Source organism: Solanum verrucosum, unplaced genomic scaffold (genome assembly GCF_900185275.1).
Source record: "Solanum verrucosum unplaced genomic scaffold, falcon-dt-bn FXZP01000109.1, whole genome shotgun sequence".
NCBI classification, from domain to species: domain Eukaryota; kingdom Viridiplantae; phylum Streptophyta; class Magnoliopsida; order Solanales; family Solanaceae; genus Solanum; species Solanum verrucosum.
This window is the reverse complement of record NW_026020594.1, coordinates 693,562-709,135: the sequence shown is the minus strand read 5'-3', so window position 1 is coordinate 709,135 and position 15,574 is coordinate 693,562. Positions and strand designations below refer to the sequence as shown.

The 15,574-nt window shown below is 34.3% G+C and overlaps 1 protein-coding gene across 1 annotated transcript; it reads left to right on the top strand.

Annotated features, from left to right (window-relative positions):
* Positions 1-8,826: 8,826 nt before the first annotated feature.
* Positions 8,827-11,515, top strand: LOC125811317 (protein FAR1-RELATED SEQUENCE 5-like). Its single transcript, XM_049490822.1, has 5 exons — positions 8,827-9,511; positions 9,695-11,060; positions 11,138-11,201; positions 11,306-11,377; positions 11,465-11,515. The coding sequence occupies exons 1-5, from the start codon at positions 8,827-8,829 to the stop codon at positions 11,513-11,515; spliced, it is 2,238 nt and encodes a 745-aa protein (XP_049346779.1).
* Positions 11,516-15,574: the final 4,059 nt, after the last annotated feature.

The window sequence follows — 15,574 nt, the reverse complement described above, 5'->3', positions numbered from 1 at the left end:
GTGCTTAAATATGTATAAAATAACTAATAGGAACCGCCCCCACCCTTAATTAATTAATTAGGATTTTACCCATTTGCCCCTTAGTTGGTCGAGACTAAGCAGTCCTAGGGGTGACCTACTACTCCCCCACCTAAGGACCATAGGTGGGGTGACGCCACGTGCTGGTGAAGCATCATTTTCGGAGAGGGGGAGGATCAAGGGAAGAATGGGGAGACTATGTCTCGACCTACGACCCCCACCTACAGGGCGTGGGTGCCCATCTGTAGGTGGTGCTGTCATTTGACAGTTTTTTGGGCCTTCACTTGGGTCCTCCTCAAGAACCCTTGGGGGGTCCTTGGGGGTCATGCCTTGACGTGTAAGTCCTAAAACATTAGTACTAACTTAGGGAGGTCATTTTACGACTCTTATCTTCAAGTTAACCCTATTTAGGACACTAGACTACATGTTAGGCTCTAGCTTAGGTCCTTAGATTTCTGGGGTGTTACATTGAAAGAATTAGAAAGAGTTAGAATTGGAAATAGTCATTTTAGGAAAGAATGAAAAATTTGGAAATTTGTTAAGCTATGTTAAGTTTGAGTTTTGGGTCAATTTCAAAAGACCATAACTCCTATCTCAGGATGATTTAGGTGTGCTTCCAGATACCGTAGGAAATATCTTGGAATTATCTTTCCAACGCCACCAAGTTTGCGCGATTCCGAGTTCATATGACTGAGATATGCCCATTTGAAGTTGGGTTGTTCAAATAAAGAAAGTCTAATCCGGATTTTGAAAGGGTAGTTTGGTATTTTCCTTACCAAGTTATTTTATTTCGTTTTTAGGACTATAATTGGGGTCTAAACTGAACTTGGTCAGTTTACGCTTTTGAAAACTAAGTTAGGGTTTTGAGAGAAGAGAAAAGAAAAGGAGAAAAAAAGAAAAGGAGCTAGAATCGTCAAGTTCTTCAAGAATCGCTCGTGGATTTTGTCAAGGGGTGATCCTTACGAGGTATATGAGATTACATAGCATTGGGTTAGTTCACCCACGCGCCAATCATGATTCAATTCAGCGAAGCTGTATTGTTTTGAAAGTAAATCCTATGAGTTCTTGATGCTAATTTGTTTGAAATCTTGTGAGTTCTTGTTGTTGAAGTTTCTTGAGGTTGATTCATGTATTTATGTGTGATTTCAAGTTGAATGTTGTATATATTGAGGGTATAGTCGATTCTAAGTGTTTGAGGGAAAGAACCAAGTTGAAATGGGGGGGGGGGGTTTAGAGTTGACAAATGAGCAAGAAAAATCGGAGTGCACCTGGGCAGGGGCATGGGGCGTCGCCCCAGCCAGAGCGCCCCAAAAGGGGCTCTGAAGTTTGGGCTTTGGGGCGCCACGCCATAGAGAGCGCTCCAACCCAGCCCCTGAAATTCAAGGGTTGGCCCCCCGCACCTCTCAGAGCGCCAGGGACGCTAATTCTTCTCATTCTCCCCAGTCCTCATCTTTCCGTACTAGTTCCTTAGCAGCGTACCTATGTTTTCTAGTTGATTCCAACACCCTAAGGTACGTATAAACATCATGAAATCATCCATAAACATGAGATCATGAACCTTGAATCCATAATTCATTTCAAGGAAAGTTAAGAGTCAAGTCAAGAGGCTAAGAATTAAGTCAAGAGAAGCTCATAAAGTTTTCCAAAAGTCTTTCACAAACGTTTTAACTTTGTTTTAAGACTCAGGCTTTGAGTTTACTAAAGAGTAAGAGTAAAGTTCAATTCTTCAAAGATTATACGGGAACTAAGTATTCCCAAGAGTTAAAGAAATATTTTCACATTTGAGCAAGAAAGGAAACACCGATTTCCAAGAAAGCTTTTAAGCTAAGTTTTGAGTAATTATCTCAAACCAAAGAAAGAGTTTTTTTTAAAAAACATATGAGCTAAGTATATTTTTGGGAGTAGTATTGAGCACCAATATGGAGATGCGAGTTTATAATAACTCAAGTCTCCATAAACCATGTAGCCATCATGGGTAGAAAAGGATCATACTTTTTAAATGATTCCTTAGTGCTTTTTAGCATAGACTAGTGGATCCACTTAGTTAAGGCGTTCTATATGGCGGCAAAGTATAGGACAATTGTGGCAGCGTGGGCAAGACGCTGTATCACCACTTTGGCTCATAGCGGTGGTTGTCGGTTAGAGAAACTCCCACAAAAACTATGTTACTTTATTATATGAGTAAATTGAGTTGTTATTGCATTTCTTTAACAAATGGAATTGCTACCTACTGTTTTAAATGCTTTGTACATCTGCACCCTATTTATTGTTGAGTACTTTACATTTGAGTTAAGTTGTCCATGAGTTGAGTAAAGCCAAGATAAGTGTTTCTCTCAGATTCCTTTCAAGCTTATGTTATGTTTAGTTTTCCCCTCGCATACTCGTACATTCAATGTACTGATGCCATTTGGCCTACATTATTTTATAATGAAGACACAGGTAACCAGGATCAGCATCCAACGCTTCGTTGATCCAGTTGAGCATTCAGAGTTAGTTGGCGAGCCTTCTTGCTTTCCAGAGAGCTCCTTTTTCATTGCTTTAGTACTATAGTTGTTAGGATGATTGGGGGTCTTGTCCCGACATCCCTCCTTGTTTTAGAGGCTTCATAGACAGTTAGTAGTTCAGTTGTCTTTACGTTGTTATTTCTTATGTTAAGACTTGAGTTGCCATCTATGGCTAGTTGAATGTTTTATCCTTAAATGTTTTGAGTTTAATTTGAGACAGTTGTTTTATAAGTGCATTTGATCATTGTAATAATGCTTAGAGTCTTCCGCTGAGAGTCTAGCCAAGCCAAGGGTTCGCTTGGGGCAAAAAATGGTTCTCGAGTGCCAATCCTACCCAAGGTGTAGGCTCGGGGCGTGACATAGGACTTATAGAACTCTAATTTGATAGGTCATGATTCACCTAATTCATTATGTGCGGAGAGATATGGTCATTCAAAGTTGATCTAAGTAGAATCTTATATCAAAACTCAATCAGTAAGAAATCTTTCAACTCAACTTTGTATTAAGGGATTCTTGTGAACTGAATTTATGTCCAAATATATCAATATACTAAAGAATTGACCTTAACACCTAAGCATAATTTATGAATTATTTGATATGACCTTATACACAAATGAAGAATGGTTCGAATCTTCGCTCAGAAATTTTCCAGGTGTTATGTTTTATAGTCTTATTTGTCCAATGCCTAAGCGTACATCTTACGCCTCGCAATACCGTTTACCCAAAATCTCCAAAATACGTTTTACTATACCCAACCTGAAACTCACTCCATAAATACCTTTTAAAATATTTATTTTTATAAAATTGAATTTAGGATATATTCCTTTTAAATTTCGTAAAATAATCGAGCCTAAACAAATTGAATGAAGTTAGTAAGATACAAAAAAATAAATATAAAAGAGCAATATAAGAAATATAAGTTAGACGCACATCAAGAATTCAAACCTTTATCACATAGCTCAAAAGTCTCATACTTCATCATATTCTTATTACAAAACACTGAATAAAGTATTAAGTAACAAAAACAACTAACATGTAAACTTCACTAATTATTCCCCTCCTCATTACAAGAATCATTTGAGTACCAATAATTCAAATCCCATAGTAATTAATTAATTTTAAGAGGACCACTTGAATTGCAATACTTGATTGCCTTGAATATTGAGATACAATCCATCATTCTTTGCATGCGATTCACATATATTATTTTCACATCTTTGAGAATCTCTATTATTATCAAAGAGAACAAATGTACCATGTATCCCTTCTGATGTTTGAGCAGTCAAAGCACATTAAGCAATTGCTTCTTGTGTTGGATTACCAAAATTCACCGGAAAAGAGACTTTAGTTCCTTGTGGAATTGGCAAAGTTCCATCATCAAAACCCATAATTATACAATGAACTCCTAAATTGGCAGTTAATTCATTGTTGATTAATACAGTAAATTGTATACAATGAACCAAAGAACATGAATAATATATAGTCAAAACAAGAAAAGTTATTGGCAAATTGAATGTGAAGACTTCATTTTTCTTTCTTTTTTTGCTACACAATGTGGTCTATATATGAGTGAAGTATTAGTCTTTATATAGTTCTATAATATGAAATTTTATGGGAACAAAGTCTAGATTATCATGCTAATATGTAATATAGTAATGTTTCCTTAAATTAATAGTACCAGTCAACTATATATTGTTCATGGAGAAGTGATAATGGATTGAATGTTATTTAAGATCTCTTTCCTATTTTTTATTTTATTTTTTTAACTTGTCAATCTCTTTAAGTGCAGTTATTCTCAATTATTCTAGGAAAATGTTTTAAATCATTTTCTCATTATATGGGATGTATAAAAGAAATTTCTTTTGTTCCATCAAAACTTAAGGGAAATTAACACTTCTAGTCTTCAATTAATGGATATATGCACTTTTGGTTCATTGATTGTGAATTTTTATAATTTAACGAATTATTTAGCGTTAAGCCGCTTGGTCAATATGTTATGTTAAATTTTAATGTTATTATATATTTGGAGATCGGATAATATGTAAATATAACTATGCTCCAATAAATTTCTAATTACACAAAGATTTTCTTGCTCAACTATTATGACAGATGTTAGAGTAAATGTTAAAGATTCTCATCATTTTCACCTCCTCATTGTTTTTAATAACTTCAATCGACATATCATTTGTTATGTTGATTTCATTATATAATATTTAGTCAAAGTCGAATGATCTTGTTGTTACAAAAAAAATAATCTTATTTAGTGATTCATATACTTACTCTCTAGAATTGTTGTCCAAAACTCAAACTTACTGAATTTAGCAAACAATTGATGATTCTTAAGAATCGGAAAGACAATCATCAAATGATCTGCATGTTCATCCTTACTTCAAGAATGGATAAAAATGTCATCTATGAAAAGAATGACGAACATATCTAAAAATAATATTTGAACACTATGTTCAACAAATCCATGAAAGTTGCAGGAGCATTTGTTAGTCCAAAAGACAAAACGAAAAATTCATAGTGACCATACCTAGTTCTGAAGGACATATTCAGAATGTTACATTCTCTAACTCTGAGCTAATGAAATTGATTTCCCTTGGAGGGGGGGGGGGGGGGGGGTGGGGCTTTGGGAAATTCATCGAGAAACAATTCTAGAAATTCATTCACCAACGAAACTTAATAAGGATTTGAGGTTCCAAAACTGGTATCCCTAATCCAAAATAGATGATAGATACAACCCTTATAAATTATCTTTCTGGCCTTAAGGCCCGAGATAAACTGATAAATAGGCGTTGAGGTACAACCCTTTCATTCTATGACTGGTTCATTAGAAATTAAAATTTAACGACTTTGGTTCTACAATCAATTGAGGCATAACTAGCATGAAGCTAGTTTGTAATGACCTAACATGGTCGTTATGAGTAGGTCATAGGGAAATAATTTGGACCCACAAAACTTTCTGGTAGTAACTTAAAATTCTTCGTTAGGCCAGCCTTAGATAGAAATTGGGCTTGGTGGAATCTAGAGCCATCCGAGAAGGAGTGGGGTCTTTTTGTTGAAATTTTATTGATGTATACTTGTATACAAGACATTAAGAAGTCCATAGGAACTTTAGAGTTGAATTCGGGTAAGTAAAACTCCTGGAATTAAACTTGGCGTGCAAGGTATGTGTTGTGACATCAAGGGAAGAAGTTATGTTGTAAAAGGGGCCTATTTGCGGATGTTGAGCTACATATCTCTCGTCAATCTCGCCTCAGTGGGTGGTGTCCCACTACAGCGGCTCTCAGACCACAATAGCGGGGTAAGTTGACTCTATAACGACGTCGCAATAACGAGACATAGGCTGCTATAGAGACAAAATAGGGATTTTATGCACAAACTTCCCCAAACCCTTATTTTCTGCACTTTTAGTTCTTGGATGGGCTATTTTGGGTAGTCTTCAAAAGTTTTCCCATGAAATTCATTGAGAATTTTTTTTTTTTGACTCCCCAATATTGCAAATTGTTTCTTAAGCCTTAGAAACTAGGCCGTTGCTATTGGGGGAAGGTTTTTGCATGATTACATGGAGGAAAAGAGCCCTAAGTTAGAAAAGATGATCACATTTTGGCCGGGGTTGGGATTTGTTAATAATCTGGGTAAATTAATAGGCCATTAGAGATTGATTATTGTTTGTATTGCTTATTTTAAACTAAGAATAAGCTGAGGCACTTCACAAGGGGAAAGCTTGGGCTATTTAGAATTTTCAAGAGGCTTGATTTGGGTAAGTGATGTTTGTATGTTTTTTATTTACGTATCTGTGCATGTCTACTGCTTTTTAGTATCATATGTTCAATGCGTTATAGGGAGGCATATGAAATGACATCGTGTATGTAATCTTATGTAATGAACTTGTGTGACTTGGGGTTTTTAAGTGATCTTGTTCATTGTGCTATGTGATTATGCATGTTTGTTTGTGATTGGTGGTTGGCTCGAGTACCACACTAGTACACAATGTTTTTGGTCGGATCGAGTACCACATTGTTACAAGATATATGGTTGGTTTGGATACCACGCCTGGTATGACACTAACAATTTCGTTTGAGTTACGTGAGAGGAATCAGGTATGTGATTATGGTTCCATGAGAGGACCAGATATTTGCATTATGATCATATTACATGTTTTATACATTGGTTGATTCATGACATATGACTGTGAGTATCTGGTTGGTAATTGTTGATATGTGTATTATTATGTATTATTATTTTCTGGTGAACTGTTTATCTTCACAATCTTGGATTGACCCAGTGATCCTACTAGTACACGGTGGTTTTTTGTACTATTACTGCACTTTTTTTCCTTTCTTGTTGAGTGTAGCGAATTGTCCAACGACTGATCCAAGACCTCAGTTGAGAGACATTTAATTCCAACTCCAAGGATAAGTTTTTTTTCCAGGCTTCCATGGATTCTTCTACATTTTCGTGTCCATTTGTTCGGATAGACTATAGACTTTAGTTATGTTTAGATTTTGAGGTTTTTTCCCTAGTTTCACTATTTAGAGTTTTTGTATGGTGTCTTTCAATTCTTAGAGATAATTCCGCGTCACAATTGTCTTAGCTATTGAGTTGGGTTTATGGGGACTCAATTTTATAGTTACTAAACTATTTTGTTTATTTTATTGCTGAAACTTGGTTTATTTATATAGTGTTGGGTTAGTTTGGATCAGTCCTTGGTTATTCCATCAGGTTGCTTCAGTGTGGGTGCCACTCACGATGGTTGGGATCATGACACAGTCCATACCTAGAATGAGATCAAAATTAAGCATGTCTAACTCAACTAGATTGACTAAGGTTTTTTCTGAAAAATTGCAATCGAGAAATTTCTATAAACCCGTTTAGGTAAAACTAACTCACCAACAAGAGTATAGACTGAGAAGAGTTTTGCTAGAATTCTGAGACTGACATCAAATGTCATAGAAACATAAAGAGTCACAAAGGAATGTGTGGCTCCTAAATCTAACAAGGCAAAAATTTCAAATCGAAAGACTCGTAACATACATTGACCATATAAGACCCCTCCCGATCCTATCGAGTCTGAAGAGCATTAAACTTATTTTAACTCTGTCTTCCATCAGAGCTAGATGTGGTATCGTGTTGAGTCGGACGACCTACTAAAGCACTAGGCTGAGTCAGCTGATGAACATTTCTACCTTGCTTGCAATCGATGGGCAATCCTTCAATCTATGACTAGTCTTACAACATCCAAAGAAACTACTGGTACCATCTATGCATTATTCCGTATGGTTCTTACCAATCTTCTGACAAGTAGGAAAAGAATGTCAACTAGAAACACGACCCCGTGACCCAGAGTTTGGCGCCCTATTATTACGACCCAAGACTACCCCCTAGACGTGACATGGTGCCTAGAGTTACGAGTGGACTCAAGCTAACCACATGGCATAGCACAACACTAGGATATCATACAAAACTGAAATAACATGGAAAAACGGAATAGAGTTTCAAATTATTAACATAGCATAAAAGAAAAATTTGAATACAATTACTCATAAAAGAGAAAAAAGCAGTAACGGATGAAGAGGAAGAACTAGTGTATGCCTTTTTGTTTTATATATTTTTCAAATTAAAAGCAGTCATGCAAGCCCATTTATTAAAGAGATTAAGTTTTGTGCACTGTCAGTGTAGTAAATTTCTACACCATCAGGTAACTTACTTTAATAAAATATTATAATTATAAAAAAGAAAAGAAAATAATATCAACCATTTACTAAAAAGAGAAGAAGAAGAATATCAATAGTTGAGTCCTATTTGGATTCTAACCAAATATAATTCCGTAATTAAATTATTTTCTTTCCAAGATTAATACAATAATTAGGTTTATCGTAGGTTTTCCCTTAAGATCATCGCTCATGTAATTCTTCAAACATCATACTTTCTGAACCTAGTAAGAAATAATTTTTAGAACTTCAAACATTCTAAAACTTGACAAGCTTCTTCTACTCAACGGTATGTCGCGAGAGCAAATTTCTTATATTTTCTTGTTTATAAGCATGAAAAAACTCCTTTTGAACAAATCTTCATTAGCAAAATAATTCAATGTACCAAAAATAGGTGAATATAGCGTCGAGAGAGGTGAATATTGCATTTAAAGTATTGTCATATCGTCTCTAATTCTTCTGTTCTACACCAAGTTATTGGGAAGAAATTTTATTAGTTTAACTTCCACTACTGAATATATTTTCCAAAGGAAGTGTTGAATAATAAATAGACATATTCATAATTTTAAGTTATCTAACATTCATAAATGTATTTTGCAGCATCAATGGAAAACTCAAATTTAGATGAGCAACATACAGAAGTTGAAGTTTCATTAGAAGAAAGTGATAGGGAAGAAACAAGACAGATTGTTTCCGAAATAGGAGTTGGAAATTCGAGAGACCCCTATATCGGTAAGGAGTTTCAGTCACTTGATGATTCATTTAAATTTTATCTCGAATATGCTCATCGTAGCGGTTTTAGTGTACGTCGAGGTCGTATGACTAAGTCAAGAAAAGATAAGTCAATAATTAGTCAAGAGTTTGTCTGTTCAAAGCAAGGATTTCGTTCAAAGAAAAATTTAGAAAGTAATAAACCACGAGATGAAACCAGAGAAGGATGCAAAGTGTTGTTATATATGTCAAAGAAAGAAGAAGGTAATTGGGTTGTTTGTAGGCTTGTTGCTAAGCACAATCATGAACTTGCATCTCCAAATAGTCAAAAATTCTTGCGATCAAAAAGAAAAAAATCTGATGCCCAAAAGAATCTTATTGATTTACTTGATAACTCTGGAGTTCGTCCAAGTAAAATAGCATCAGTGTTGATGAATCAAGCTGGGGGTATAGATCGACTGAATTTAACAAGTCAAGATATCCAGAATTATTTGCAAACTAGAAGACAAAAAAATCTTGAAAAAGGAGATGCACAATTAATGCTACAATATTTCCAAAGGCGTCAATCTGAAAATCCAGGTTTCTTTTATGCAATTCAAATGGATGTAGATGGTCATTTAGCTAATTGTTTTTGGGTTGATGCTAGATCTAGGATTGCTTATAAGAATTTTGGAAAAGTAGTTGTTTTTGATCCTACATATCTGACAAATAAATATAAGATGCCTTTTGTTCCATTTACTGGAGTTAACAATCATTATCAGTCTATTTTGTTTGGTTGTGCTCTACTTTGGGATGAAACTCAAGACACTTTTGAGTGGTTACTTCGTACTTGGCAAGAGGCAATGTTCGGAGTTGCGCCTCATACAATCATAACAGATCAAGATTCTGCCATAACAAATGCAGTTGCAACAGTATTTCCTAACACTAAACACCATTTTTGTATGTGGCACATAACAAAGAAGATTCCAGAATATTTAAGTCATGTTTATCATCAGTATGTTGATTTTAGTAGCAAGTTTAGTTGGTGTATTCATGGTACAACCACTCCTGAGGAATTTGAAACAATGTGGATAGAAATAATGGAGATGTATAATTTAGGAGAAAATAGTTGGTTGCAGAGAATATATGCAATTCGTGAAAAATGGATACCAGCATATGTGCGTACTACTTTTTGTGCAGGCATGTCAACAAGTCAAAGAAGTGAGAGTATGAACAAATTTTTTAAAGATTATTTGAATTCTAGTACTCCAATGAGTATACTTGTGGTGCAATATGATAAGGCTATTGACGCTAAATATGATAAAGTAAGAGAGAAGGATTACAAGACAAAACATTCAAGGCCTATCTTGAAAACTTTGTATCCTATGGAGGATGAAGTGGCAAAGGAATATACAAGAAAGATATTTCAGATTTTTCAAGAAGAACTAATTCAATCTCAAAAATTTATCTCTGAAAAGATTGAGGTTAAGGACGGAAGAAACATCTATAAAGTGCATCAACTTCAACGACAAAAGCCGACATACATCGTTAGTTTGGATCTTGCATTGAAAAGAGCTGTTTGTTCATGCCACAAATTTGAGTTCATGGGAATTCTATGTAGACATGTACTAATGGTATTTATAAAGAAGCAGATTCACTCACTTCCGACATATTATTTATTAGATCGATGGAGTAGAAATGCAACCAAAGAAAGAGCTAATGATCCACCAAATGAAACAAAAAATTTGAAATCTTCTACCTTATGGTTTAATAACATTATGATACATTCTATTGGGCTATCTGAACGAGCTACAAAGTCTGAAAAACATTATCAATTTGCACATCAAAGATTATTGCGATTGTGTGAAGAACTTGATGAACTTCCTTATGAATCAGAGGAAGATTGTGTTGTATCAGGTGGTCCAGGTAGTGAAAAATATTGTGAAATAATATCATGTGAACAAAGTCAAGATACTACTCTGCTTGACCCTCCAGTAGCGGCAACTAAAGGGCGTCCAAGATCTTTGAGAATGAAAGGTGCTTTGGAAGTTACTCAAAAGACCAAAAAAGTTACTTCTCAGAAGCAAAAAAGGCAAACGAAAAGTATGAAATTTAAGAGAAAGGAAACAAGGTAATTTCACTTTACACAATAAATATTATTTCTATTGCGAGTTATTGTTGTTATAACTTCTAACATTTTATGTGCAGTTCAAATTATAATGTCGAAGTCGAGCAGAATGGTACAACAATATCTAACGAGGCTCATTCAATGGTAATTTTTTGTATACTAGCTTATGTCAGTTGGCTTACTTTTCATATACCTTCTTCTTCAACTAACAGAATTCTTTCAAATTTTATCATTTAATTTGTCAGCAGTTTCAACGATATCCAGAATATTATCAAGGATTTATTGAGAACACTGATTGTGCTTATGCCACATCATTTACGGTAAGAACTATTCATTTTTTATTCTATCGTTTATATATTATGTACATGCTAAAGTGTGTGTTGATGAATTATAACTCTTCCTTTCAGGAGTTGATGAAAGCAGCTTCAACTCCATTCCAGCAACACCATCCTAGTTAGTGAGTAAGAAGATGAAGGATTTGGAGCTTTGAGAATATAGGAAATAAGAGGAAGCAGTTATTTAGATTTTAGTTTATTAGTTTTCTTTGAAATTTTTTAACTTTTGAATAGTACTTTCATTGTTTATTTTGACATGTATATGGGATAAAATTATATGCTTGTATTGCAGTTTGTCCTCTATTTTTGGGTCAAATCAATTATATTTTTTGTTACGTGTGAAAATAGATGCACTTTATATCATTCGAAAATGAGCGTAACATGTAAGATTCCTCTACAAATCAACAAATTTTACTCTAAAAATAGCTGATGTTATAACATGTGTTGTCGAAAACCTTAATAAAAACTAGCTATGCCATAATACAATTATATACAAATAGTTTTCTGGTGGTGTAGAAAACTTGTTCCTTTACGATATGCAAACTTATATGATGCTCCAGATGTGGTTGAACTTTTTACCTCATCCTCCTCCCCAACCAGCTGTTAATAGCATCATGAGTCTATGAGTTTCCTCTTCATTGCTTAGTTTCAAAGATGTAAAACTTGAGATATATATATGTCAAAGATCATAAATATAATTAAAATCACTTATTCGATAAATTTTTATTGATAAATAGTATCAGAATGATATACATGAATCTGAACTTATATTAGAATTTAGATTCTAACAAGTCCAACAAGTTTGTCATACATAGAATGAAACTTAAATTTCATACAATAGTACAAATTGTGAAATACATTTACTATAAAGCGTCTCTCTTTTCTTTTCGAAGCATTTTCCATTCCTTTTACCCCATATAGTATATATGTTGCTTGGGGTGGACAAGAGGAGTTGTATATGCATCGTTATCGATCATTGTGAAGATAGAAATATGTCTCAGCAGGAGCTAGAAGGAGCATCTTCGGATGACTTGGTTCAGAAACAATGGGAAAGAAGAGGTTACCTTGGCGTGCATACAGAAGCAGAACGACTATAGCTTTATTGATCTTCATATCCCTGCTAGTCGTGTCAAAGCAGACGACATGAATGATCTTAGCTCATTTGGCTGATTAGTATGGTTCATGAGAGCTCAACTCACTGTGGAACAGAACACAATTATTCCCAATATTGAGAACTAAAGGGGTTCACAAATGCAAGTATTTCTGCAAGGCTTTTCGAGGAGCTTGTTGGTGTTCTGACGCCACTCGGGGATGATGAAAAAATATGCTCCATGAGCATCGATAAATCATGTTCCATGAGCCACCAACCAACCAAAAAACAAAACTCAATAGACTCCTTACGTGAAAATTTACAGAAAGAGAATCAGTAACTCATTCATAACAATAAAATTAATTCAGAATATGATCAATCTGTCCAAAAATAATTTAGGTAAATTATGTCTCTTAAAGTTGAAAGCATTACAGAGAAATAGGATTAGTAACTTAATTCTATTTTCTCTTCCCATCTATTGTTAGATCAGGGTATTGATAAATTATGCCCACATAAATGGTATGAAGAGCACCATCATCTATAGGAAGATTGAATGAATTACTCATAAACAATGAAATTCTATTAGAGTAAATTGATTGTGCAAATAAGACACATTAATCACATAATAATTCTAAAATTAAATTATTAATAAAGAGAGAATAGTTTCACTAACATAGATCTACTGTACTCACATAGCAAAATAGGTTATTGAATTTGACACTTTGATTCTGCAAATTCACCTGCAAATGCTTTCTTTATACTAATCAATAAAATAACCATTAGTTAATTAGAGTGAAAAATGATAAAATAAAAACAAAATCATAACCCTCCATGAGTACGAATAAACAAACAAAATTGGAATATCAAGATATGCAGATCGGAAGAAAACATAAAGAGGAAGTAGGTCAAATGTGATATGCAGATTGAAAAAAAAAGCATAAAGAGGAAGTAGGTCAAATGCGTATAAGAAGGAGTAACTGCCGCTGAATATCAGCTATTTTAGAGGGATAAAGACAGGATTTTAATTTCTAGGAGAGAGAGAAAAAAAAGTTAATTTTAATTTTATATTTCTTAAAAAAGATTAGGGAGAAATTAAAATTACATGATGGTGTAGAAATTTACTACACTGACAGTGCACAAAACTTAAACTCTTTATTAAATAAAAAACCAATGCATAAATCAAGGCCCTAAATAATGACCCGATACAACAAGCCTTAAAAAGAAAAAGAAAATATAAGGAAAGCTGCTAAACCTAAAAAGAACATCTAGCCCTTGTATCGATAATGTCGCCTCTTCTTCTTTCTTGTGAACTCTCAAGCTTGCCAAGATAATAATGGCGATATCGAAGAATGAAATTGGGATTCTAACATCAGATCGGAGAAACACAATACAAATATCTAAGCTTGGATAGAATCCACCTTAAAAATTTTAAACCTCTAACAAATGCCATGAGTTCTGACTTCCTTAAAAAATTCTTCAGCTAAAAAATGTGACTGGTAAGCTTCTTTTTGATTTAATGTCCCAAACTTATTAGATAAGTAATAAATGTTCCAAGAATCGCTTTCTTTTTTAAATATTAACCATCTCCGATATCTTTTTTCTACAGATTGACCTAAACGGTGATACCACTGTGAAAGAATAAATGCCATGGTAAGTTTGTCATCTACATGAAAGATTTGTCTATCTCTCAACTGTTTCTCTTTTTGCCTTGTCCCTCCTGTAATAATTTATATGGAACACAATCTGTAACCTTGAAATCCCTATTTTTGATGTTTCTAATTTGTAAATTAGAACTTGGGCTATATCTATATCCAAAATAGTAAAATAGGCTGTAAAATAGGCTTAGTTGTTAAAAAAATGTCTTGAGTTATATATAATATGATTAGTACCAACAATACAGAAAACTTGATTAGTTAGAAAAATCAGCAAGTCTATTGCCTTATCTAAAATTGTTCTCCACCCTCACTGCTTCTTTGTTACTTGAAGTGGTCTGTTGCAAGAGATGTTTTTGTTGAGACTATTTATATTGCTTACAAGTTAGCTATAGTCGGTTATGAGTTAGTTAGATAATCAGATATTTAATCTCATTATTTCCCGTTGTGTATAGTAGCAGGATTCAAGTTAGTTAGACTAGATATTTCTCCTTCTCTCTTGTATAAATAGATAATTTGTATGAATCTTTGATTCACTTCATGATAATGAGATCTGAAAAGAAGTTTCCAATTTCTCTCTCTATATATTGAAGAATTCTCTATTAATGGAGTTCATCAAGCTTTAATCTAAGCTGAAACAAGCTGAGTTTAACATGGTATCAGAGCCATAGAAGGTCTCTCTTACTCTAAATTTCATTTTGGTCCAATTTTTTTTCTCAATCTCTTTGCATCTCATATCGTTCGATTTCAATTTCGATATGATTCTACACATTTTTTCCTATGCAAATCTCTCTTTGCTTTAAGCAATTCTATTCCTATTATTTGATCTATTCTCGTCATGATTAAAATTATTAATCAAACCACTAGTTCTTATGTTTCATCTTCCCTAACCTTCGATATTTGGAAGTCATTTGTACATCCATCCGTCTAAGAGTGCCGGTACAGTTTTGGTTCCTGTTTCATTTGATGGAATTGGATTTCGCTCATGGAAGAGGGGTGTGTTATGCTCACTCGCTGTAAAGAACAAATTGGGGTTCATAAATAGGAATGTAAGAAACCAGCTCAAACGACTGTTGATTGTCGTTAATAGGATCGATGTGATGCCATATTGACTTCCTGGATCTTGAATTCCCTCATTAAGGATTGTGGATAGTGTTGAATACGTATTTGATTTATCGGAATTGTGGAGTGAGCTGCAGGATCGATATGACCAGACTAATGAGGTCAAGCTATATCAGATTCTAATGGAGATTAACGATCTTGGGCAGGGTAATCCGGACATTACTTTCTACTATACCAGGATGAAAAAGCTCTGGAAAGAGCTCAACACCCTGTGTGTGAAGAGCAATTGCAGTTGTCTCTGCACTTGTAGTGACAAGGACACCATGCATAAAGCTGGATATGATAGGAAGCTTATTCAATTTATCATGGGCCTGAATG